The sequence below is a fragment of the Megascapheus bottae genome, chromosome 13, assembly GCF_031878675.1.
Source record: "Megascapheus bottae isolate mThoBot1 chromosome 13, mThoBot2.hap1, whole genome shotgun sequence".
NCBI lineage: Eukaryota > Metazoa > Chordata > Mammalia > Rodentia > Geomyidae > Megascapheus > Megascapheus bottae.
In genome coordinates, this window is record NC_143521.1 from 6536115 (window position 1) to 6561019 (window position 24905).

At 37.6% G+C, this 24905-nt stretch overlaps 1 protein-coding gene across 3 annotated transcripts in view; it reads left to right on the forward strand.

Moving 5' to 3' along the window:
* The first annotated feature begins 4517 nt into the window (after window positions 1-4517).
* Map9 (microtubule associated protein 9) overlaps window positions 4518-24905 on the forward strand; it is a 31202-nt gene continuing 10814 nt past the window's right edge. Inside the window, exons 1-9 of one of the 3 annotated variants that reach the window (XM_090343213.1) lie at window positions 4518-4628; window positions 5880-6036; window positions 6943-7027; window positions 8052-8369; window positions 16016-16236; window positions 19393-19486; window positions 21391-21632; window positions 22988-23061; window positions 24466-24634. In XM_090343213.1, coding sequence (XP_090199339.1) covers window positions 5962-6036; window positions 6943-7027; window positions 8052-8369; window positions 16016-16236; window positions 19393-19486; window positions 21391-21632; window positions 22988-23061; window positions 24466-24634 — 1278 coding nt within the window. In that variant the 5' untranslated portion in view covers window positions 4518-4628; window positions 5880-5961. Of the gene's footprint in view, window positions 4629-4902; window positions 4920-5879; window positions 6037-6942; window positions 7028-8051; window positions 8370-16012; window positions 16237-19392; window positions 19487-21390; window positions 21633-22987; window positions 23062-24465; window positions 24635-24905 lie in introns of those variants that run through there. The other 2 variants (XM_090343211.1, XM_090343212.1) reach the window with 2 other exon arrangements.

Consider the following 24905-nt stretch of genomic DNA (forward strand, 5'->3'; position numbering starts at 1 on the left):
AGACCCAGGTTCAATTCCTCCATACCACATACATAGAAAAAAGCCAGAAATGGTGCTGAGGCTCAAGCAGTAGAGCTCTAGCCTTGAGAAAGTCCAAGGACAGTGTTCAGGCCCTGAGCTCAAGCCCAGGACTGGCACCAAAAAAAAAAAATAATAATAATAAAATAAAAAAATTAAATGCTTTCTAATTATACGAAGTCCCTAATTTTCTAATAGAAAGTATTTTTCTTTGTATAAAAAATAAGATACCCAGAAAGCTTTATGAGATGATTTAAAATGTTTGGTTTTCAATGTAATTTCAAATCATTTTAAGCAGCAAGAGTGTCTCGAGTATTGAAGAGTACATCTCTGATGTAGTAGAACAATCCTTTACTGCCCCCTACTGGCAAATTATGACTAGTGCGTGCAAAAGAGGCTTTTTCTCCAGGAATGACTTCTCCGGGAGATAAAGAAGGAATAATTCAATTTTCTCATGAACACATGATAAACTAAACTTAGCTCTCATATACAATGTTGAGTAATTTGGTTTTTTCTCATGAACTTACCATTGCACTCTGGATCACCCTTGAGTGAAAGAATTGATCTTTTAAAAGAAAATTTCTACTATATATCAGATTTTAATTCCATAAAATTACATAAACTGTGGGAAAAATATAACATGAGAATAAACAGTAACATAAATAAATGACTATCATCTTCTGTCCCACAAAAATATCTGTCTTAAGTGGAGGTGCCTAGAGCAGAAAGGTACTGAATACATACTGGAGAAATAATGCATCAAAATTATCTTGCCAGTATATGCTGAATTAGCAAAGAAGAAAAATATATTGACTTCTTAGTGGGAACAATCTAGTTTTACAAATATGACAACTTATTAAACATGAAAATCATATTAAATGAAGGAAGCCAGACCCAAAGAAACATAGACTCCATGAAGTTTCTCTCATTTGTAATAATTAGTATCTGTCTAGGATGGTCCCAGAAGATCACAATAGCTCATTACGTATGTGATGCTATAAGATGATGCTAAGCAAAATCAACTCCAAGATATGGAAACAAGAGGGTTTCCTTTGTTGTTGTTTTTAATGTATCATGTGAAGCTATTTCTTTCTGTCATTTTCTCTTTTATTTATCCCCTGTTGTCACTGTATTTGATTTTGGTACCCTGAGTCTTTTATATACATTGATCTGATTTGGGAAAGGTAAGGGGAATAACAAAATGATGAAACAAAAGAAAAAAGGTGAACCAATGTAACAGCGATACTTACAAGGCAATAAGTTAGAAATGGCTTTACAACTTGGTGGGAGGGCGGAGGGGAGGGAAAGTGGGAGGAAAATGAGGGAGGGGGTAACACTGTTCAACAAGAAATGTATTCATTACCTTACATCTGGACAATAAAATTAAATTTTTAAAAAGACAGAAATAATTGTCAAGAAAAACTGCTCTCCCAGTAAATAAAAAATAATTGCAACTTTACAAAATAATAACAGTAGAAGTAGCATTATATTCTTTTCTAAATTTTTTTCTTGCTCTTCTTCTTTCTTCATCTTCCTTTTTCTTTCTAATAAAAAATACGTGGAGTTGAACTCAGATCTGGGTTCTATTTCTTAGCTTTTTCCAGTCAAAGGTGGCACTCTACCACTTGAGCCACAGCTCCACTTCCAGCTTTTGGTGATTCACTGAAGATGAGTCTCATGAACTTTCAACTTTCCTTCCTTGGCTGGCTTCGAACAATGATCCTTAGACCTCAGCCTCCTCAGTAGCTAGGATTAAAGTGTGAGCCAATGGCATTCTGCTCTACTTTAGTCATAGATGGTGCTCTTCACTTGTGTTTCTTGCAGTATATTTGTGAGCATTTCCCATCTCTTTTTTTTCCTCATATATTTTTTATTGTAATTAATAGAAGGGTTACTTCCCATCTCTTAAACTCTATGAAAATGACACAATGCCTCTAGGAAGAATTCTCCCATCTGTAGAAAGCATCTCTATTCTTTTTTTTTTTTTTTTGCCAGTCCTGAGCCTTGAACTCAGGGCCTGGGGCATTCTCAAGGCTAGAGCTCTATCACTTGAGCCACAGCACCATTTCTGGCTTTTTACTATGTATGTGGTACCAAGGAATCAAACCCAGGTCTTCGTTAATGCTAGGCAAGCACTTTATCACTAGGCTAAACTCCTGGCCCGCATCTCTATTCTTGTAGGCACTAATCATCTCAATATATTGTCATTGTGTGTGTTCTCAGTCTTCTAACCATCTCTAGCTTGTAGCAAGCCTAATCTCTTTTACCTTTAGACTCTCAAAACCAGATCCAGGATTGAAAATGGTATCAAACTCTAATGTATGAAGAAAATGCTACAAAAAGTATTGACAGCTTGTACACTATAGTGTTTTGGTTTTTAAGAGACCTTGAGCTTTTGCAACAATTATTTTTTTTTCTATTTGAAGCACTATTCACTTATAGGTGATTTCACCTGCTCAACTTTTATGTAGCTATTGCTAACTCTATTGGATTTAGTAAAATTGTGCCATTAAACCAAGTATTATGCAATGTTACTATTAATATATACTGAAGCTGCCTGAAATTATTAATCTGTTACTTAAATTCTACAGTTTAAGTAAGACAAGACTGGAAAGACGTTCTACTTTGAGTCCTTGGAAGAAATTAGCTATTTCAAGCTTTAATTGTTTCTGTTTACTTCAGCTTTCCATGGCATAGCTTTACATCGTCTTAAATTATTATCATTTATTAACTAATAAGAACAAAAGCCTAGTTAGTGTTCTCTGTGGAAAAATAAGATCTTTCCTCAGGGTTCGTTCTATTGACATTTTACATTTTTTTCTTGAATCATGTATAAATCAAAACATATTAGCCAAATGTATAAAAATAAATACAATGGGCACTTTTGGATCAATGTAAATATTTAAGGGTAAGTAAACTAGTTCTTCACATAAAAGTAAAATGTAAGTGCATGGACTTGTGGGAAGATAATGTAAAGGACTCCGGTTTACTATATAATAACTTATATAGCTTAGAAAAGTTAGTGAGAATAGGAAATCTTTCTCTTACAAAATGCAGAAATTCACTCAAAAATGTTTGTAAATCATGAAATTAGGCCAATGTTGATCAGACTTGCACATAAACTGAACACTTTTAAAAAGGTACATTGCAAATATTATTAACAAGTGATACACTTTTAAGAATATATTTCTTGCTATATACATTCATTTTTCAATAGGCTGACTTATCAACTCTATATTTCAATGTGATTTATTTATAAATATTAAATAAGCAAAGTATTGTAGAGATGTGGAAAATGCAAACCATATGTTTAGTAGTTCATAAATTACTTTAGGATTCAAACAAGATTAAGATTTTTGTTGTTGTTGTTTTGGTTTTGGCATTGATACTGAGGTTTTAACTCAGAACTTGGACACTGTCCTTTTTTCTTAAGGCTTGTGCTCTAGTTGAACCATAGGTCCATTTCCAGCTTTTTGTTTGTTTTGAGATAACATGGACTTTCCTGCTAGCTTAACTTCTAACTACAATCCTCAGATCTTGGCCTACTAAATAGGTAGTAGAACATGAGCCACCAGGACCAGGCTAGAATTAAAATTTTTATGAGACTGACTCGCTGCCTACTGAACTAAGAACGCAGATTAGTTGAAATTTTTAGACGAGCGACTTTTTTATATGTATTATCTTTGCTAATTTACTGGTGTGACCTTGGTTTCTTTAGCTGATAATGTTTAGCCCTATGCAGTCCTCTATTTTACTAGATTATTTGACTGATTTGGTTTTCACAGAATTACCCACGAGGTGAACCAAAGGAAAACTACATATTAAAGTGAAAGACGAAATGCACTCAACCATATTCATCAGAGATACTTCAGTCCAAACCAAATCTTGAGTGTACTATCAAGTGCAATCCAGGCACGCCTTCATGTATTCCACCTGCATTATTTCATCCAATATTTTCCCAAACCCTTGAAGATTATCATCTCCTTCTTTTCCCCTCAGAAGAGGAAACTGAAGCACAGAGATATTAACTTGGAGGACATTACGGATGGGTATGGGGAAAGGACACCAGAATTAAAACGTGAAGTCTGCATCTAGGGTCTGAAAGGTCCTTACTGATCTATTCTTCATTTATTGCCACCCTACTTCTATTCACAGAAATTCATCTCCTTACTTTGACCAAACAATAAATATGCTTTGGCTCATGCAATCTCCAGAAGTAACCACCCTCAGTCAAAGGCAAGCAGAAGACTGGCTCTCCCGGCCTGGGCAGGGATATGGGCGGGCCCTGTTTCCTAGACACGTCCTAAGCACCTAAGAGGCTGGCCCAACGCTAGGTTGGTGACGTCATTTCCTTGTTCTGTACAGTTGCCCCAGCAACGCAGAGGGCCAAAGGGAGGTGTTGGGTACCCAAGAGACTCGGCAGTGTGCAAGTCACTTCCTCCCTGGGACGCAGTTGCCTAGCAACGGCCTGCCACCTCCACCTTTAGTCCCGCCCCCTGGCATACTCGGCTGCTGGGCTTCTGCACGCCGCCAGGCCCTGAACCAGCGGACACTCAGCCCAGAGCCGGCCGGCCTTGAGGTTCTCGGGGTTGCAGGAGTAGCAAAGGCCGGTACGGAACGCGCGGATCGTGGGAGCCGCGGAAGGGTGCTGGAGGTCCGCGTCCGGGCGCATGCGGGGCCTGGGCGCCCCCAGGGTTCTGGCGGGGCGCAGCCTGGGGCTGACACGTCGAGGGCCTGGAACGGAGGCGGAGAGGTGCGGAGGTGGGGAGGGGGCTGGAGCGGCGGCGGCTAGGAGGTGCGCGGGGCCCGGGCTGGAGCGGCGGCGGCGGCTAGGAGGTGCGCGGGGCCCGGGCTGGAGCGGCGGCGGCCAGGTGGTGCGCGGGGCCCGGGCTGGAGCGAAGGTGACCGGGAGATGCGCGGGGCCGAGGCTTGAGCGGCGGGATGGAGGTGGGCGGGGAGATGTGTGGGGCCTGGGCGGGAGGTGCGGCGGGGAGGAGGTGCGCGGGGCCGGGACTGGAGCGATGACGACCGGGAGGTGCGCGGGGCCGGGGCTGGAGGTGGGGCGGCGAGGAGGTGCGCGGGGCCGGGGCTGGAGCGGAGGGTGGAAGCAATGGTGACCGGGAGATGCGCAAGGCCCAGACTGGAGCGGCGGGGTGGGGGTGAGCTGGGAACTGCGCGGGCGGCGGGGAGGTGCGCGGGGTCTGGGCCGGAGCGGCCGGAGGAAGATGCTCGGGCCGGGGCTGGAGAGCCGAAGGCAGGGGTGTTGCACGGGGCTGGCGGGTGGGGGTGGTGGTGGTGGTGGTGGTGGTGGATATGCTGCGGGCTGGAGCTGCGGGGATCCGAAAGCTCTGTTAGCACGGTTTGTGTAGGCACCAGGCAGCCTGAAAAACAGAACGGCAGTCCATAGGTCAAACACTGAAGTTTTCCTTCCTGAGGGCCTCTGTGGAAGCAGGTGTTTGCATGGAGAAGCCGTATGCTGCTATCTTTCCACCTCACGGCTTTTTTTTTTTTAAGTCATGACGGTGTAGTAGAAATATTATACCTTTTCAACAGAAGTAAAAAAAAAATCACAATGTACATTCTTGTTTTATTTCCTATATTTTTATTTGTTGCAGCTGTTCATGTTTAAAACCGCTGTAGAACTTTTAGGATGGGTTCTTCTGCCATTTTCTTTTGTTCTCTTTTGGAAAGCAGGTTTGTTGGGAGATTTTCATACAACAAAAACTCTTTACGTTTTTAGATGAAGATAGAGTATTAAGTTTATGATTTTCTTACGTGGTTTGGCTCTCTTTTTAAGTTATACTATCGGTTGTAGTCAAATTTTCAAACGTGCAATAAACGTGATTTCTTTCATATTTCAGCCACCATTACAGATTGAATTGTTCCAATTGCTTATCAACTATTAGCTCATTAGCTATTTAAGAGAAAACATAAAGATACACTATGTCTGAGGACGTTTTCAGTACAACTTTGGCATATACGAAAAGTCCAAAAGTTACCAAAAGAACATCTTTCCAGGTAAACCATTTCCAAGCATTTTTGTTTTGAGTGACTTTACCGTGTAAACATGTATTAGCAGTGTGGTACCAGACAATTTTAGGCATGGTCCTGAGTAATTCAGGACACCCTCATGTCTGTTTCAGGTGGTAATAGATGAGACATGGTGTTTGAGTTCCAGTATTGCCAAAGTTTCTCCTTTATAACCAGACTATTGAATTAACCACAGAAGTAGTTTTTCACCCAATTAAAAAGAAAATTTTACATAAAAGTGAAATTTTATGGGTATAAAATAATTTGTGGGGCCAGGAGTTTGGCCTAGTGGTAGAGTGCTTGCCCAGCATGCATGAAGACCCAGGTTCCGATTCCTCAGTACCACATAGAAAAATCCGGAAATGGTGCCGAAGCTCAAGTGGTAGAGCTCTTGCCTTGAGAAATCCCAAGGACTGGCACAAAAAAAAATAAGTTGTGATTTTTGGGGTGCTACAATTTTGAACTAGTCTCCATATGTATTTCTGCAGTATGCTCAGTACCTATCTTGAACTGAAGTGTAGTTCACTGGGAGATTATGTTTAATATGCCCCCAGCTGTAGAAAGATAAATAGGAGCTCGGTAGGTAAATGACTACATTGTGTCCCCTGATATGTTATTCCTTAGCTCTAATTATAATTTTCACTTAATTTATTTGATATTTCTAACGCTTCCAGTTGAATTGCATGCTCCTTGAGGGAAGGCTCTTGTTTGGATGATTTAAATGGAGTCTGATGAGTTGAGTGCATGGCACAAAGTGAGCTGGAATGAATGTTTGTCAGATTAATGAAGACTTAGTTTGACAGTAGGTATGAATCCAGTATTATTAGATGAAATAACTCTAACTATGAGGCTACCATGTCTGACTAGGGATTAATTTTCATGATCTCCTTTCAGGATGAGCTAATAAGAGCAATAACTGCTCGGTCAGCCAGACAGAGGAGTTCTGAATACTCAGATGACTTTGACAGTGATGAGATTGGTACGTGTGACATTGGAAAATTCCAAGATTGTTCTGCTTTTTTATTTCCCTGGTTACATTTTGTCTACTCCTTTCATTGTTGATGTTAAAACAAGTCTTATGGCTTTCACTATTTGAGTTCCAACTTTTGATTGAATTAGAAACCCACTCTTAATTTTGAGGTTTTATAATTTTCCCTGTTTCCGAATGAATATTTGAAAACTTAATTTAGCTGACACCAGATTTGCAGGAAAACCGGGACTATCAATAGGCTTCATTGAAAGGCATAAGTTCAGTTTAACAACAGAAAACAAAACAAACAAAAAAAAAAAAAACTGGCTACACTGCAGTTATTTAGTAACTACGCCACATGACTAACCAAGTATACATATAACTGTCAGCTGCTATCTGATTTAATTATGCATTCTTTAGGAGCATTCCATTTATGCCATGTAGTATTTGGTGACAGATGACATTTTACTTCTTAAATAAAACAGTAAAAGACCTGATTAAATTCTTCTATCTATAAGTATTTTTAATGTTTCAATTTATTATTTTCAAGTAGTTGTCAAAAGGTGATTTAATTCAGAACATCAATTTATGAGTATAATACATCTTCAGTGCCACCCCTGGCATCATTATCCTTCATCTCTCCCAATCCATGTATCCACTCAAGTTGCATTATTCTGTGATGATGTTATTTTCAAGGAAAGATTTTGTTTCTAAACAGAATTCAAATACTTTTGGCTTCTATCAGTAGCAACTTTCATAAAACATTTCCCAAAGCAAGCTCAGTGCTGAGAACCCAGAAGGCATTTGAGAAACATATTTCAAAAGATGAGTGAAATTGAAATTATTATTTCATAAAGGCCAGTCAAATCTGCCTAGATTAGTTGCTTTCAAAAGCTGCAAAGGGAAGTTTACCTATTTGTGGTTGCAAATTTACTTCTAATCCTTTCTAGTTTTTAAGGTAATTTTTTCTTAAAAATATCACCTTAAAGTTTTAAACTGTACTATTAAAATTACTTTCTTCTCCATTTTGCAGTTTCCTTAGGCGAGTTTTCTGATACCTCAGTAGATGAAAATTCACTTCAGAAAAAAATAAATGATTTTCATGTATCAGATGATGAAGAAAATAATTCTCCAAGACCAGTTTTTTTGAAAATGAAGAAATCTAACAATAATATAACAAAAGATGAGCCAGAATTTGTCAACATGAACAATGAAGAAATGATACTTGAAGGTTGTGAAGATCAGATTGTGAACTCATCCAAATCCCAAAGTAAAGATGAGGATGTTGAAAGACAGACAATTAAAATAAAACCTAAACCTAGAAATCTTCCAACTAAAAGTACCTCTTCAGGTAATTTGTTAGATATAATTTCTGTTCTTGATAATTTAACAAAATACCCTTATCTGGAAGCTAATATATATGTTGGCAGAAAAGTCAGATTTAACTTCATTTTTTGTAGACATAAGCAGTAGAGCCATAGAGAAAAAATTTCTGTTTCTGATGCCCAGTTGAATCTCTATTGGTACTTGGTAGAAAGCCAGAGAAGCTCCAACATCCACGGATGATAGCTCCCAAAACACCTTAAAATCCATTTTAATCCCTTTCATATCAGTTAAATTATTAAAATAATAATTTCCTAAGGCTTTGAAGTATAGCTGAGTGGTGAGTACTAGCTTTTCTACCCCAGCACTGAAAAACCAAACCAAAACAACAGTAGTTAAACACACACACACACACACACACACACACAAATGCAGTTTCATATCATATATATATATATATATTTTTTTTTTTTTTGCCAATCCTGGGCTTGAGCTCAGGGCCTGAGCACTGTCCTTGGACTTTCTCAAGGCTAGAACTCTACCACTTGAGCCTCAGCACCACTTTCGGCTTTTTCTATATATGTGGTACCAAGGAATCGAACCCGGGTCTTCGTGCATGCTAGCAAGCACTTTAGCCACTAGGCCAAACTCCCGGCCCACATATCATATATTTTTTGCCAGAGCATTTTTTGGCATTTGTGTGTTTGAAGGTAGAAAGTTTTGTTGCTACTCTTGTTTTTTTTAAGCCTTTTATTGCTGTATTTATTGTAGACAAAATTTAAATACTAAGCACTTTTAAAGAGCTGAATATATAGGCACATGCCTATAATCCCTACCATGAACATGAATTCATGGCCAGCAAGCTGCATAGTGAGATTGAGTCTAAACCAAAAACAGAAAAACACATTTAGCCGAGCACTGGTGACTCATGCCTGTACTCCTCCAGATTACAGGCTGAGTTCTGCAGGTCACAATTCAATCATAGCCCAGGTAAGAAAGTCCGTGAGGCTCTTGTCACCAATTTAAGCAGCAGAAACCTAGAAGTGGCTTTGTGGCTCAAAGTGGTAGAGTGCTAGCCCTGAGCAAAACAGCTCAGGAGCAGTGGCCAGGCCCTGAATTCAAGCTCAATGACCAATTTAAAGAGAGAGAGGCAGAGACAGAGACAGAGACAGAGACAAAAACAAAAAGAAAAGAGATATTATAAAACAAACCTCTCAGTATTGCACAGGTGTGTAGAAATATTTCTGTCATATCTCTTTGTTTTTTATTAAAGAATTTATTAATACTGATTTTTACATCATATTTCAAATGGCGTATTAAACAAGTATTCAAGAAGGGAATCTATATAATCACTGGCACTTAGAGTTTAGAACATAAGTAAAATTAGGCTGAGGGTTTGTATGTCATAGATATATATTAATCTATGTAATAAAACATTATGTCTATAGAGTCATAGATTTTTATGTCTATGTAGTTATGTTTATATTTCCAATACCATGTCCATAGCATTGGTCCGTGCTCTTATACTGTTTGGATCTAATCGCCACATATTAAGGATACCATGTGCCTTTTATTCCTTTGGTCTTGACTTGTCTCACTCAACCTGATTCGCTCTAGATTCATCCATTTCCCTGCGAATGCCATTATTTTATCTTGGCTGTTGGCTATGTAGAATTCCATTCTCTCCCTCTCCTCTCTCTCTCTCTCTCTCTCTCTCTCTCTCTCTCTCTCTCTATATATATATATATATATATATATATATATATATATATGCCACATTTTTTGTATCCATTCATCTGCAGTAGGGCATCTGGATTGTTTCCTTCGCCTGGCTATTGTGAATAGTGCAGAGATAAACATAGCTGAGTAGGTGTCCTTATCATATCCTGGGTTATGATGTTCAGGGTAGATGCCCAGGAGTGGTATGGTGGGATTGTAGGGAAGGTCTATTTTCAGTTCTTTAAGAAACCTCCACACTGCTTTCCAGAGTGGCAAAACTTGCTTTTAATCCCACGAGCAGTGCAGTAGGGTTCCTTTTTCTCCACAACCCAACCAGCATCTGTCATTGTCTGAGTTCAAAATCTTGGCCATTCTAATTGGGTAAGGTGGTATCTTAGTGTTGTTTTTATTTGCATTTCCTTTATGACCATGGATGATGAGCATTTTCTCATATGCTTTTCTGCCAATTTAATTTCTTCTTTTGATAAGTCTCTGTTTAATTCCCTTACCTATTTAGTGATTGGTTTGTTGGTTTTGGGAGGGATTCGTTTCTTGAGTTCCCGGTAGATACTGGATACTAAGCATTTGTCTGATGTATTATTGGTAAATATCTTTTCCCAGTTGGTTGGCTGTCTTTCTACTTTTGTGGCTATGCTTTTATCTGTGAGGAAACTTTTTATTTTTAGGTAGTCCCATTTATCGAGCTCTCTCCAATCTGTTGTGACCCTGGGATTCTATTCAGGAATTTTTTGCCCGTGCCTATGAGTTCCAGTGTCTCTCCAACTCTATTGTGTAGCAGTTTCAAGGTTTCCGGTCTGATATTGAAGTCTTTGATCCATTTTGAGTTAATGCTTGTGCATGGCGAAAGGCCATGCACAATTTTCAGTTTTCTGCATGTGGTTGCCCAGTTTTGCAAGCACCAATAATTGAATAGACTGTGTTTGTTCCATTGTATATCTTTGGCTCCTTTGTCAAATACAAATTGACTATAGATATGTGGTTCTATTTCTGGGTCTTCTATTCTGTTCCACTGATCTTCTGGTCTGTTTCTGTGCCAATACCAAACAGTTTTTGTTATTATGGCTCAATAGTAGAGTTTGAAGTCTGGTATTATAATACCATCTTCACTGCTCTTTTTGCCTAGAATTGTTTTGGCTATTCTAGGTCTTTTCTTGTTCCATATGAACCTTTGGATTGTATCTTCTATTTCAGTAAAGAATGTCTGGGATTTTGATGGGGATTGCACTGAATTTGTATATCGATTTTGGCAGTATGGCCATTTTCATTATATTGGTTCTCCCTACCCATGTGCATGGGATGTCTTTCCATTTCCTAGTATCCTCTTCAATTTCTTTTGTTAGGTTTTTATAGTTTTAATTAAATAATTCATTTACATCTTTGGTTAAGTTAATTCCTAAGTATTTTATTCTTTTGGGGACTATTGCAAATGGGATCATTTTTCTTGATTTGGTCTTCTGTTTGTGTATTGTTGATGTACAAGAAGGCAACTGACTATTGCAGATTAATTTTGTATCCTGCCACTTTGCTAAAGTGGTTTATTAATTCTAGGATTTTGGGAGTGGAGATTATTGGGTCACTCAAGTAGAGGATCATGTCATCTGCGAATAGGGATAGTTTAATTTCTTCTTTTCCTATGTGGATCTCTTTGATATCCTTCTCTTGCTTCATTGCTCTGGCTAAGGGTTCTAGCACTATATTGAAGAGAAGTGGAGAGAGTGGGCATCCCTGTCTAGTCCCTGATTTTACAGTACTAGTCTTTCTCCATTTTGTATAATACTGGCTGTAAGTTTGTTATATATGGCTTTAATTATTTTAAGGAATGTACCTCTTATTCCTATTTTTTCTATTGCTTTCAACACAAATGGATGTTGCATTCTGTCAAATGCCTTCTCCATGTCCAGAGAAATTATCATATGATTCTTATCCTTAGCTCTATTGATGTGATGTATTACATTGATTGATTTGCGAATGTTGAACCAGCCTTGCAACTGTGGGATGAAGCTTACTTGATTGTAGTGTATAATTTTTAAAATTTGTTTCTGGATTCTGTTGGCTAGTATTTTATTGAGTTTTGCGTCTGTGTTCATTAGAGAGATAGGTCAGTAGTTCTCTTTTTTTTGTTGGGTCTTTCCCTGGTTTGGAGATGAGTATAATATTAGCTTCATAAAATGATACTGATATTGGTCCTTCTGCTTCCATTTCTCGGAAGAGTATAAGTATTACTTATAAGAGTAATAAGAGTATAAACATTACTTCATCTTTAAACGTCTTGTAGAATATTTCAGTGAAACCGTCTGGACCTGGGCCCTTTTTGGTTGGCATTTCCCTAATTGCTTCCTCTGTTCCATTTTATGAAATTGGCTTGTTCAATTTGTTTGCCTCTTCACTGTTCAGTGTGGGTAGCCTATATTTATTTAAGAAATCATCCATTTCTACTAGATTTTCCTGTTTATTTGAATACAGGCCCTGGTAGTACTTATTCATAATGGACTGAATTTCTTGGATATTGGTCGTGATTGTTCCCGTAGGGTCTCTAATCTTGTTTATTTGAGTCTCCCCTCTCCTTTTTTTTTTGTTTAATCTTGCCAAGGGTCTGTAAATTTTGTTGACTCTATCAAAGAACCAACTTTTTGATTTATTAATTTTATGTATAGTAGGTCTTATTTCAATCCCTGACATTTTTTGTTTTACTTTTGTTATTTCTGTCCTTCTAGTTGTTTTAGAATTAACTTTTTCTTGTTCCTCTAAGTGCTTCAGTTTCTTCTTTAGGTTATTTACATGCTCTTTTCTGTCTTTTTAATATGAGCTCCTAGTGTGATAAATTTTCCCCTTAGAACTGCCTTTGCTGTGTCCCATAAGTTCCTTTGTGATAGCTCTTGATTGTCATTTCATTCAAGAAAGCTTTGAATTTCTTTGATTTGTTCCGTAACTCAGGAGTTATTCAGAAGTGTGTTGTTCAGCTTCTAAGTGCTTGAATGTTTTTTTCCTTTTACTGTGGGGTGAGGGGCATCAGGCTTGAACTCTGCCTGGGTACTCTCCTTGAGCTCTTCAGCTCAAGGATACCGCCCTACCCTTAAGCCAAGCCCAACTTCCCATTTTCTAGTGGTTAATTAGAGATAAGAGTCTCAAGTACCTTTGTTTCCGGGCTGGCTTTGAACCTTGATCCTCAGATCTCAGGTCCTGGGTAGCTGGGATTACAGTTGTGAGCATCCATGCCCAGCAGGAAGTTACAGGAAGTTATGGGACTTAATACTGCATACTAGATATCACTGGTAACACATGCAATGAAAATTTATTTCAAATACATTTTGAGGTACTACCTTTGACCACCCCATTCACACAATTTTATTAAGTTTGAAATGGGAGAAGAAAATAAAAGCTTAACGAAGAACACTAGATAGTATCTTAACACTGGGGCAGTGCCACCATGTATGTTTTGTGTGTATGGCAAATAGGTTAGGCTTCACTCTCACTAGGAAGAATAGGATGTAACTGGTCTTTCTGTCGTACAACACTGCTTTGAGAATCTATTGAAGTGTGCTTCTGCCTATAAAACAGAAGCTTGATGAACCTTCCAGTTCAAATGAGTAGAATCAGCACTGAACAGGGGACATAACTGGACTTGGCTAATATGAAAACATGAACATAGGAAGAAAAATTGATCTAAAGCATGTGGGAGTGCACACTTAAAGTTTTATAGTTGTAGTTTTTAAAGCAGTAGTCCTTGGATTTAATGTGTTTTTATACATTTTTTAAAGCTGTGATGAATTAACAAAAATAAGGAAATACTGCGTGTTGACCACAAGGTGGCAGCAGAATTCTAAATGCTCTACTTGAGGTAGCTACAATATTACTTTCAGTATGAATAACATAAAAATAATTATTACTGTAGACAGTTGAATCCTGATTTTAAAGCATCTGATTTTAAAACAATACATATTGTATTTCTTAAAATTTGACAATATATCTGGAAGTAGAATTTTTCTGTGAAATAAACTAAAGTTGTTTGTTTGTTTTTTTGTTTTTGCGGATCATGGGGCTTGAACTTGGCCTGGGCACTGTCCCTGAGTTCTTCAGCGCAAGGCTTCTGCTCTACTCTTAGGTCTGGGCGTTGCCCCTGAGTTCTTCAGTTCATGGCTACCACCCTATCCTCAAGCCAAGCCCCACTTCCCATTTTCTAGAGGTTAACTGGAGATAAGAGTCATGGTCTTTTGTGCCCAGGCTGGCTTTGAACCTTGATCCTCACATCTCAGCCTCTTGAGTAGTTAGGATTACAGGTATGAACTACTGCACCCGGCTCTAACGTCATTATTCTTATGTTCTTTGAAACTAGTTATACCGTAGTGGGTTTTTTTGTTTTCTTTTTTTTTTTTTTTTTTTTTTTTTGCCAGTCCTGGGCTTGAGCTCAGGGCCTGAGCACTGTCCTTGGACTTTCTCAAGGCTAGAGCTCTACCACTTGAGCCTCAGCACCACTTCCAGCGTTTTTCTATGTATGTGGTACCGAGGAATCGAACCTGGGTCTTCGCGCATGCTAGGCAAGCACTTTAACCACTAGGCCAAACTCCCGGCCCCACGTAGTGTTTTTTTAAAAATATAGAACCTATTAAGCATCTAAATGAATACATCTGTATGAATACATTAATGATTTATACTTAAAATATAATGGGATTGATGACCCAGCCTTCTCTTAATCTTCAGATTTCTTTTTTCATATAATATTTAGCATTAACTATTTTTAGTGAGAGATATTGTTAAATTGTAGATAATTCTTAAAGAGTTGTCTCAGTTATAAAGCACTTGCCTGGATTTGATCACTTGCATTAGAAAGAAAGTGTGTGTGTGTGTGTGTGTGTGTGTGTGTGTGTGTGTGTGTTACACACAGAGTGTTTTCTAGATCATCTTTTAGGAATAAAATATCTAAACTCATTTCCTAGAGCATTTGTCACATGGATAATGACTGGAGAAAGCATTTTTTTTGCAGCATATGCTATTTTAATTTTTTTATCCGAATAACTAAAATCCTGAACTTTGTACCTGGGGTAGCTGTGATTTCTCATAGATAATCATAGACTGAGTCTAGGAGAAACTCTACCACAAAAAGGACAAAAATGGGGTGCTTTACCATCAGGGTTAATGTTCACCGAGCACTTAGCATGTAGCTACAGTATTCCAATATTCCATGTGTCTTTGTGGTATTTGTCAGTTTCTGTGGTGCCGCGGGCTGAACCAAGAACCTTGGCATGCTCACTAAGTACATGGTCTAACATTGACCTACATCTCCTAACCTCTCCCCAAGAGTAAATGTTCAGTAACTGCTAGGGAAATTTTATAGATTTGAAGACTGACAACTCATTAATCATCTTCTTCTGCCTTCCTTCAATTAGAGGTAAGATTACTGTGTGGCAGGAGCATCATTTTTATACATGTATAGCTCTTATTTTGTCATGTAATTTTGTTTAGAATCATCTCCCACCCTAGCCTGTGAAATTATTTGACAGAGCCATTGTCTCTGAATGACTATGAGAACAGTATTATTTACAATGTCCTATACAGAAATAGGGTTATGTTTTATGCTTTGAAGTTTTGGGGATTTTTTTAAGCATTGCGAATTTATATAGTGGAAATGCTAAATTCTCATGAAATAAATGGATAATACTTATTTCCAGGATTGCATCATTTTTGTTTTGTTTTTGCCAGTCCTGGGGCTTGAACTCAGGACCTGGGAACTGTCCCTGAGCTTCTTTTGCTTAAGGCTAGCACTCTACCACTTGAGCCACATTCCCAGTCCCAGCAACAGATTTTTAAATCTAGGGTTATCTACTGTTACTTGTTTATATTTTTCTGGGGCTTATTGAGAAGGCTTTTAGGATTCATTTGGTGGGGATTAGTTGAAACCTTGGACAGGTATTAGTAAAATATTTTATTTTTTAGCAGAAAATAGTAGTGGCTTTGAAACAGAAGACTCCTTTAAGCCTTCACCTCTCCCAAGGAGCATGTTCAAGAAAAGTAGCCATCCAGAGGAAAAAGACAGACTGGAAGGTGACAAAGAGACTGCGTGTCATGAGCACTTAGATCCTGAGCCTTCTTCCCATCCATGGCTGAATGGCAAACCACTGGAGGCAGAGAAACACCTTGCTGAAACCCTTGACTTTGAGGTTGGCACTACCATTGAATTGTATTTCAGAAATCTGGCCTTTGAACGCACTTTCTCTCTCTCCTCTCTCTCTCCCTCTTTCCCTTTCCCTCTTTCCCTGCTACTCCCCTTCTCTTTGGACTTGAACTCAGCACCTAGATGCTGCCCTGAGATTTTTTTGTTGTTGTTGTTCTTGGCTTGCACTCTACCACTTGAACCACAGATCCACTTCAGATTTTTTTGCTTGCTTGCTTGTTTGTTTGTTTTTTTTCTTTTTTGGAGGTTTTTTTTAAAATATGTAATTCAAAATGAGAGACTAACAGACTTTCCGGCCTTTGAACAGTGATCCTCATATTTCAGCCTCCTGAGTATCTAGTAGCTAGTACTATAGACATGAGCCACCAACACCTGGCTTTTATCTTTATTGGGAAGTGAGAAAGAAGGAACAAATTTGTGCCTGTGTGTACATACATATACTACATGTTTTCTTTTGTAGTTGTTAGGGAGATAGCTAATTTTTTTCTTTGTTATTGTGCTATATTCCACTGAGTCTAAAACTCAAGCCAGAATAAGATGTGTTATTTTACAAGTCACTAAGAAAGAATAAAGCATTTCTAATAAAGGCATAACATGCCAGAGATTATAAGATATATCCAGTTTCATGAAAAGTCAAATGATAAATGATTTTCTCTTTTGAATTTGCATATCGTGCATGTTTGTTTACACATCTTTGAATGTTTTGTATCTTTGATCACTAAGGAAAATACAGTTGGGTCATTTTATTCAATCAGTTTGGCTCATTGGACTGATGTGTATTGACTACTCACAGTCTTATTATTTGAAGTATTCCCCTCTGAGATTAAACATGATTCTCCAGGTTTCTATCAATGAATTTTCTCTGCATTGTTAGTAAGGGAGAATATTTGTCATTCTCTTTTTATTTTACTATGGAAAGCTAAGCTCCCCTTTACATTTTAAAAGGGAAAAGTTTGTGGAAAACTTTGTTCCTCTATAATCTGCTTGGAAGGGGAAGGGAATCTACCTGGCGAAGCTTCCTTCTTTCTATCTCTTATCTGCAATGTTTTGTGAGGTTCTGCTCCTGCGAAGGTGGTAGAAAGTGACAGAGAAGGGAGAGCTCAGCACTGTATCCTTGAACTCAAACGTGCTGTATTAGGAAGCACATCATACTACTGCTTCATGTCATTGTCTGCAGCCTGACAATCTTGTAGACATACATCTGTGATCTGTTCCTTGCTGCTTCTTCATTTGCTTTAAGAAGCAAGAGAAGAAGTATACATATTTTCATTCAATATCAATGTCTAGATAATGGAATATTGTACTCACTTTTGTTGCTGTGATAGCAAATGGTCATAACCTAGATCATGTGGAAGAGTAGAAATGATGGTCTTAGTCTAGAAGTCAGAGTCTGAAATGCAGTCCTAAACCAAGCAGGAACCATGTTCCTAAAGGCCTGAGCAGAGAGTTCTTGCAGCATCCCCTTCTCCCCAGGCTCCCCCTGCAGCACCCCGCTGCCTGCCTTCATCTCCACTGGACTGCTTCCCTGGGCTTCCTGTGCGTTTGTCACTCTCATCTTTCTTTAATGAAGGTCACTGTCAGTTTAGGTTTTCCCTAATCCAATGTATCTTGACCTTAACTAATTACATCTACATGTAGATGCAATAAGGTCTTCCAGAAGGGCTTGTATTTTCTAGGGTACTAGATGTTGTTTTCTACCATTGAAGAGTATTTCCATGTTGCTAGATGGTCTTAAGAACACATTCACATTCTCATAGTTTGAGAGCCAGAAATCTGAAATCAGCTTTGTTAATATAGCCCATAATGTAGACCTATTTTCTATGGCTAGACACTTCTATTCATAAAAATTCTAATGCCCATAAAGCTTGCTGTGAAGTCTTCCTGACTGTGCTTTGAGTCTTCTCAAAGTCCACCTATTTGAGGACTCTGGGTGCGTAATCTTTAGCTCTTCACTAGTAAAGTCCTTCTGACTTTTCCCTATTTCTTGTACGATCCCTGTGTATCCAGCCATCACAAGCATGTTTTTCCTGGCAGTGCTTGAACATACTTAAGTTGACCATCTTACCAGCCTTGTTTGCTAATTGGTCATCTGGTCATTCCTGAACCAGTTTATGTTGCCTGTTCTTTCCATGAATGTATGCCATGACTTTCAGTCTATTTTCTTCTTACTTATTTAGTTACTTTTAATACTGGACATGATGTATGATACACTGTAAAGCCTCTAAATTCCAGTATGTGGCAAAGCAGTTATTGTGGCTACATATGAATATTCATCACTTTCTCCCTGGAAAGGACCAACAGCTGGATTTTCTGCTTAATTCATTCAGTTGCTAGCTTCTAAGGTTTTCTTTATTCTTGTATAGGTAAATTTCATATTCAGATACTGTGGTTACTGACCTTCTCTGAACTTACTAATTGATCTAGTTCAAAAGGGACCTAAGTCTCCACAAGCAAGTTGAGGAAGTCGGTAGTCCTTGGATTGGAACATGACATTAGTGAAACGTTGCTGACTTACAGCTCTCCTCAGGGAAGGCACTGTCTGTCAAGGTAGACTCCAGTGGTTCAGCCTTTCTGCCACCTTCCAGATACATTCTCTTCATTGTTTTTGATGTACTTTCTTTGTACCCATAAAATATTGTAGGTATAGAAATTAAAGTATACAATGAAAATTCTTACATTATGCCACCACTTTAGACTCAAATACATTCTGTAAAGAGAAATTTATTGTAGACACAGGTATTTTTATTTCATTTGAGTATAATCTGTCCACCAAGTTTTATAGATTACCTTCATTTAGAACTAATGTTCTAGGTGTGTTTGAACATTTGTTTGAAACTAAAGGTTATCTACTATTTTCTTTATTCATTCCCTGAAACATTTATAAAAGATTGCATTTTAGAACGTGGGGAATTTTAAGGACTACTACAAACAAATTTACAGGTAATAGATAAGGAATTAAGTGACCTCTAAGGGACCACTTTTAGTGACTAAGACATCAAAGCTGGAAAGTAAAGTGTACTTATTCCTTCCAGTGCTATAACACTTTTGGCATTTTTTAAAGTCATAAGACAATAATGCTATCACTCTTCTTAATCTTCAGTGATAAACTTATAAAGTACATTTTTTTTAAAAAAAAAAACAGGGCCCATTGCTAAAAAGCATGTCATCATCATCCTTTAAAGAAAATCTTGAAAGTTGTTCTTCACCAGAATCTGGGGAAGAAGAAACCATAAAAGGTAAGTAGATGTCATCTCTTCATATCCTGTTTCAAAGGTCTGTGTAGTTTAGAGCTCCGTTTGTAAGAGAAATGATACTTCATGTAGTTTTAGGAAAAATATGTTTGTGTTTGCTTGCATTTTAATCTCAACTATGCACATTGTGACTTTAGATGCAGAACTTAATTTCTCGGTACTTCAGTTTTATCAAATTATATTACCTTTCTCAAGCTGCCATTGCGGAGATAAATGGCACAGAGTATTTCAACCCTGAATCTAGCTCCCAGTATAAACGGAGACTGTTATTATGTGTGTGTGGCAGCAGCAGTGTAGAATGGAGTATGACAGTTAGGTGAACTTTTAATCCAGGGATATGGGAGCAAAGTAACAAACTTTTCTGGCCCTGTTTACTGATCTTTACAGTTCAGTGTACCTCTAGGGGAGGTGATGAGAATTAGACAAATTAATAATACATATAAAGCACTTACAATAGTACGATAGTATGTTCCTAGCAAATATGTGGTAGGATTTATTCAGATTGCTTTTCTGAATTCTGTAACATGTAGCTTAAAAAGAGCTACAAGGCAGAACCATTTCAAAGAGTGATAGTTACAAGTAAAATTTATCAATTTATGCTATATCGTATAATTTTTTTAATCATTTTTTCAGATTCAAATACAAAGTAAAAGCCAGGTGCCAGTGGCTCATGCCTGTATTTGTAGCTACTCAGGAGGCTGAGATCTGAGGATCATGGTTCAGAGCCAGCCCAGGCACAAAAGTCTGTGAGATTCTTGCCTCCAATTAACCTAGTCTCCAGAAAAGTGGAAGTGGCTCTATGGCTCAAAGTGGTAGAGTACTATCCTTGAGCTGAAGAGCTCAGGGACAACATCTAGGCCCAGAGTTCAAGCCCCACAACCAACAGGAGCAAAAAAAAAAAATAAAACAGCTTTACTAAAGCTCCAGAGTTCAAACAGATCGATTTGTAGCTCACAAAAATAAAAAAATCAGTGAGCCATATAAATACTTTCCACATATGTACATACCTCCCATAAAACAGTTTCCCACAAAACAGGCATAATGAAAGCAGCAAAAAGATGTTTAACAGTGAAGATTCAGGTTTGGTCAGGAGGTGGGCCCTAGTAGAAATGAAAATTGGTGACTTCATAGACAGCAATGAGTTCTTTTTCTTTTTTTTTTACTTTTGAAGTTTCTTTACTCCTCCCACAGATGAACTCACAGATATAAAAACCGATTTACAGAAGTACAAATCTCCAGAATCCACATAATTACCCAGTTTTGTTACCTGTAAACTTGCTATACAAATTAAACATTATAATTATATGCAAGGCTGTTGTAAAAATGTACAGAAGTACATAGACTTTGGGGACTTATGTACTTTTGGTCACTGAAACTTTTAGATGTAAATGTTTGAAGAACTGTAATCTTTGATTACTGTGAGTAATCTCAAAAGTCCCAGCCAGAGGAATATCCTTCCTTTTTCTTCCATGTGGTTATCCTAAGGAAGGCCTGATGGAGTAAGAGAAAGTGATTTATAGACACACAACCCAAGTTCACTGTCAACTAAAGACACCACCTCTGATGTGGATGGTTTCATTCAATCCATGTTCTACCAATTTTATGAGTTCTTTCTATTGAGCATTCTGATGTGTGGTATAATCTGAATAGAAGCAGTTCTATAAAAGCACATTCAAGTCCTCTCATGCCAGCTTGAGCCTGTACCAGAGAACAGATGCTTGCCAGGAGAGCACTCTACCACTAGGTTCTGCTCCAGGACCCATTTTTCCATCTTTTAAAATCAAAATAAAAGAAGTTCTAGAAAGTTTTCATGTATGAGAAAATAAATGACTCAACCATTTTATGAACTGAAAATAATGCTGACGTGCTGTCACTCTGTCTCAACCTAGATCAGGATGGAAACCTCACAAAACACACTAATTCTCTGATATCAAATGGAAATGAAGACAATTCAGTTTTAACAGACTGTGTCATTCTTGACCTTGAGAAAACTAAGGAAAGTCAAGTTGTTCCCAGTGGTCTTGAAGAAAAGCAGGCTGAACTGAGGTCAGAGGATGGATATCCACTGGATCTGCCGCTGTTTAAATCTCAGAGCATGTTAATATCCACCAGTGCAAAGGAATCGGCAAAGGTATCTGTATAATGGAACTTTAAAGCAGTTTACTATATATATATATATATATATATATATATATATATATATATGTATGGAGAGAGAGATCTCAAGTATATTGCTTTTGAAAAACTAATCCTTTGACATTGACAGTATACTGTTTAGCAAGTAAGTTTTAATAGGATTTTTATCTTTAAAGAAAATTTGCAGTTATCATAAAAATCTAGTGTTGCACTAAAAACTAACGGAAGTAGATTTTCAGATTTAAAAAAAAATACAGCTTTCTGGATTTGACAGGTTTTAACTTAATAAAATATGAATATCATTTTAAAACACTGGGCATTTTAATGAAAAATGTTTATCAACATCCATTTTTTATATATTTGGATAGAACCCAGTAGAAACATTATTGCTATAATCTTGAAAAATAGATTTTTAGTATTTAGGGTTGCTTGTACTTGTGTGCTAATTTTAGCAGAGTACTGTATTTTTAGATTTACAGTATAATATTTTGAGTTATTATTTGTTTTGAATTTTATCTTCATCTCTTACAGCTGTAGACAGCACCCAGCTAGATAATCCATTATTATAGGAGGAAAACAGTGCTAGCTGAGACTAGTGGTTGAGCAGGACTTTCATAACACTCTATGCAGGCTTTTATTAAAATGTGGAGTAGGTTAGTTCAGCCCAATTTTAGCTACCTTCCCTAGAAAAATACTCCTGCCATGTTAGGTTCATATCAGTGCCCTCACTGTACTACAAGCACCCCAACCTGTGCTGAAACTAATGACTCTTTCCAAGCAGGAAGCATAGTCTGTATATAGTAAAGAGAAAGGCTCTTAGAAATGTCTACTAGAGGTAATTCTTAAAGAACAAGATTATGGCAAGTTTTCTTTGACTAGACTTGCTTTATTCTTAAGCTCTACTGAGTCATATTTCTCACTCACATTGGATAAAATCCAAACTCCCCAACATCACTAATGTCACGGAGTTCCCTGATTCTTCTGCAGCCATGTCCCCCTACGTTGAGATTTGCATGTGCATGACGTTCTAAAATCTTCAGGGGTTTCCTCCTGAGTCCTTCAAGGACATTATGGGGCCTTCTCCACTGTCATTCCCCAGGGAGGCTTGCTCAACTCAGCTTCACTCCTTGCCCCTGTCCCCAGTTCTGACTCTTCTGCAGCTTTTGATGTGTGATTATTGTCTGTCACCTTGTGAAATTTGGTGTACCTGCAGCCATTTTGGTTCACTGATCTGTCTCTAGTACCTGTTGTGCTTGACACATAGAAGATCCAATGAAAGGAACTCACTGTAGCTTCTTAATGTAACTGGCACTCCTACTGGATGACCTGGCTGCAATGTGTTTCATTTAGAAAACTGCTGAAGACAGAGAAACGAAAAATAAAAAGCCAACAAATAATAATAGAGTATCCAGTGCATCTGGCAGGTAATAAAATAATCACCTTCTCTCATTTATGGGTTTGCATTCTCACAAAACTCAGTTTAAGTTCTATGAAGTAAATTTCATTTAGCATTATGGATTTATTCTCAGTTTTTAACTTGAAAGATTCAAGGAGTAGAAACTTCATGGAAAACTTCCTGTTTATTGCATTCTTTTAAATAAGAAATGAAGAAGATGACTAAGGGTAATAATAATGATTTGAATGCCTAAGACATTTATGTTTTACTCCTGGAATACAGCTGGGTTTTTTTTGTTTCATTTTGTTTTATTTTTACCAGTCTTGGGCTTGAGCTCAGGACCTGAGCACTGTCCTTGAACTTTCTCAAGGCCAGAGCTCTACTACTTGAGCCTCAGCACCATTTCCAGCTTTTATTTCTATGTATGTGGTACCAAGGAATTGAACCCAGGTCTTTGTGCATGCTACTCAAGCACTGTACTACTAGGCTAAACTCCCGGCCCCCTGTTTCTTTTTTGCTGGGACAGTAGATATAAAGTAGAGTCAGGTTGAAGTAAGTGTCTTTTCCCTCACATAAGAAAAATTGCACTTCCTCTTCAGTTTCCGTGGACTTAAGTAGTCTTACTAGAATAAGACGCTCCATAGCTTCATCTTGGTTGATCTTGAATAGTGCTAATCCATAAACACTAATCCAAAACTTTGATTTTTAAACTTATTATTAATCAAATTGAGCAAGGTCAGCCACCGTTGCTGGAAATTGCAGAAAAGACCTGTTATAGGTGTTATTGGCTATTCTTTCCCTGTTGTAAGCCTTCAGTTAGAGATAAGTAACTGTAGTTACAGTGGACTAAGCTTTACTCATCAAACAGGCGAGGCCTCATTCCTCCACCAACTTGAAATAAAAGTACTTTTTCTGCCTTTATATTTAGAGTGGTTCAGGTAACAAAGTATTACAAGAAAATTACTAAAAGGTTATTAAACTTCATTTTAGTAATAATCATATAGTTTATTATATGATCCATCCTTCTTTAAAAGGCTCTAGTTATGTAGCACTTGTGTGTATCTTTGTTTAATTCATAACAGAGCCTTATAGACAAATGCAAATAGAAAATCCTCTTTGTTCAGTATGAGTTTTGGTCCATATTAGAAGAATAGGATTCCTACCATGGTTTGGAATGATGGGAGTATCGTTGGCTCTGGGAATAAAGTTGGTGTAAAGGCTAAAAAAGAGTCTAAAAATATTTATAAAGAGGAATGACTTTACACCAATATAAGCTAAAGTTACAAAATTTTACCTGTTATCATATTCAATATAATCTTAATTCGTTTAACTTAAATTATAACATATTTTAAATACAGCAATTGTATATTCTTATACCTATCTCTTCTACTAAATACAGTTGTAATATTTTGATCCATTTGGTACTTTTCAGATTAATGACCTCTGAGTTTTTAAAGAAGCCTGGTTCTACAAGGAGAACTGCGTCAGCAAATACCTCTTCTCACTACTTAGGGACTTTAAAGGTCTTGGACCAAAAACCTTCACAGAAGCAGAACACAGAACCCGACAGAGCAGATCATATAAGAGCAGCTGTTTATCAAGTAAGGGAGAATATTTCTTAAAGCAAAGGAGAATTTAAATATATCCATAAAATGTATCTGTCAGAAATGATGGGTTTTAATACATGAACAACGCAGAATGCTTTTACTAAATCATTGCTTCCATATTTCATTTAATGGATCAGAGTTGTGTTTAAAGAAGGTGCCATATAGAAAAGGCCAATCTTTTGTGCAACCTATGTATATTCATTGTAGTTCTTAAAACTTTTATTATTCATAAACAAGAAAAGTCTCTACTATTTTTATATTTTCT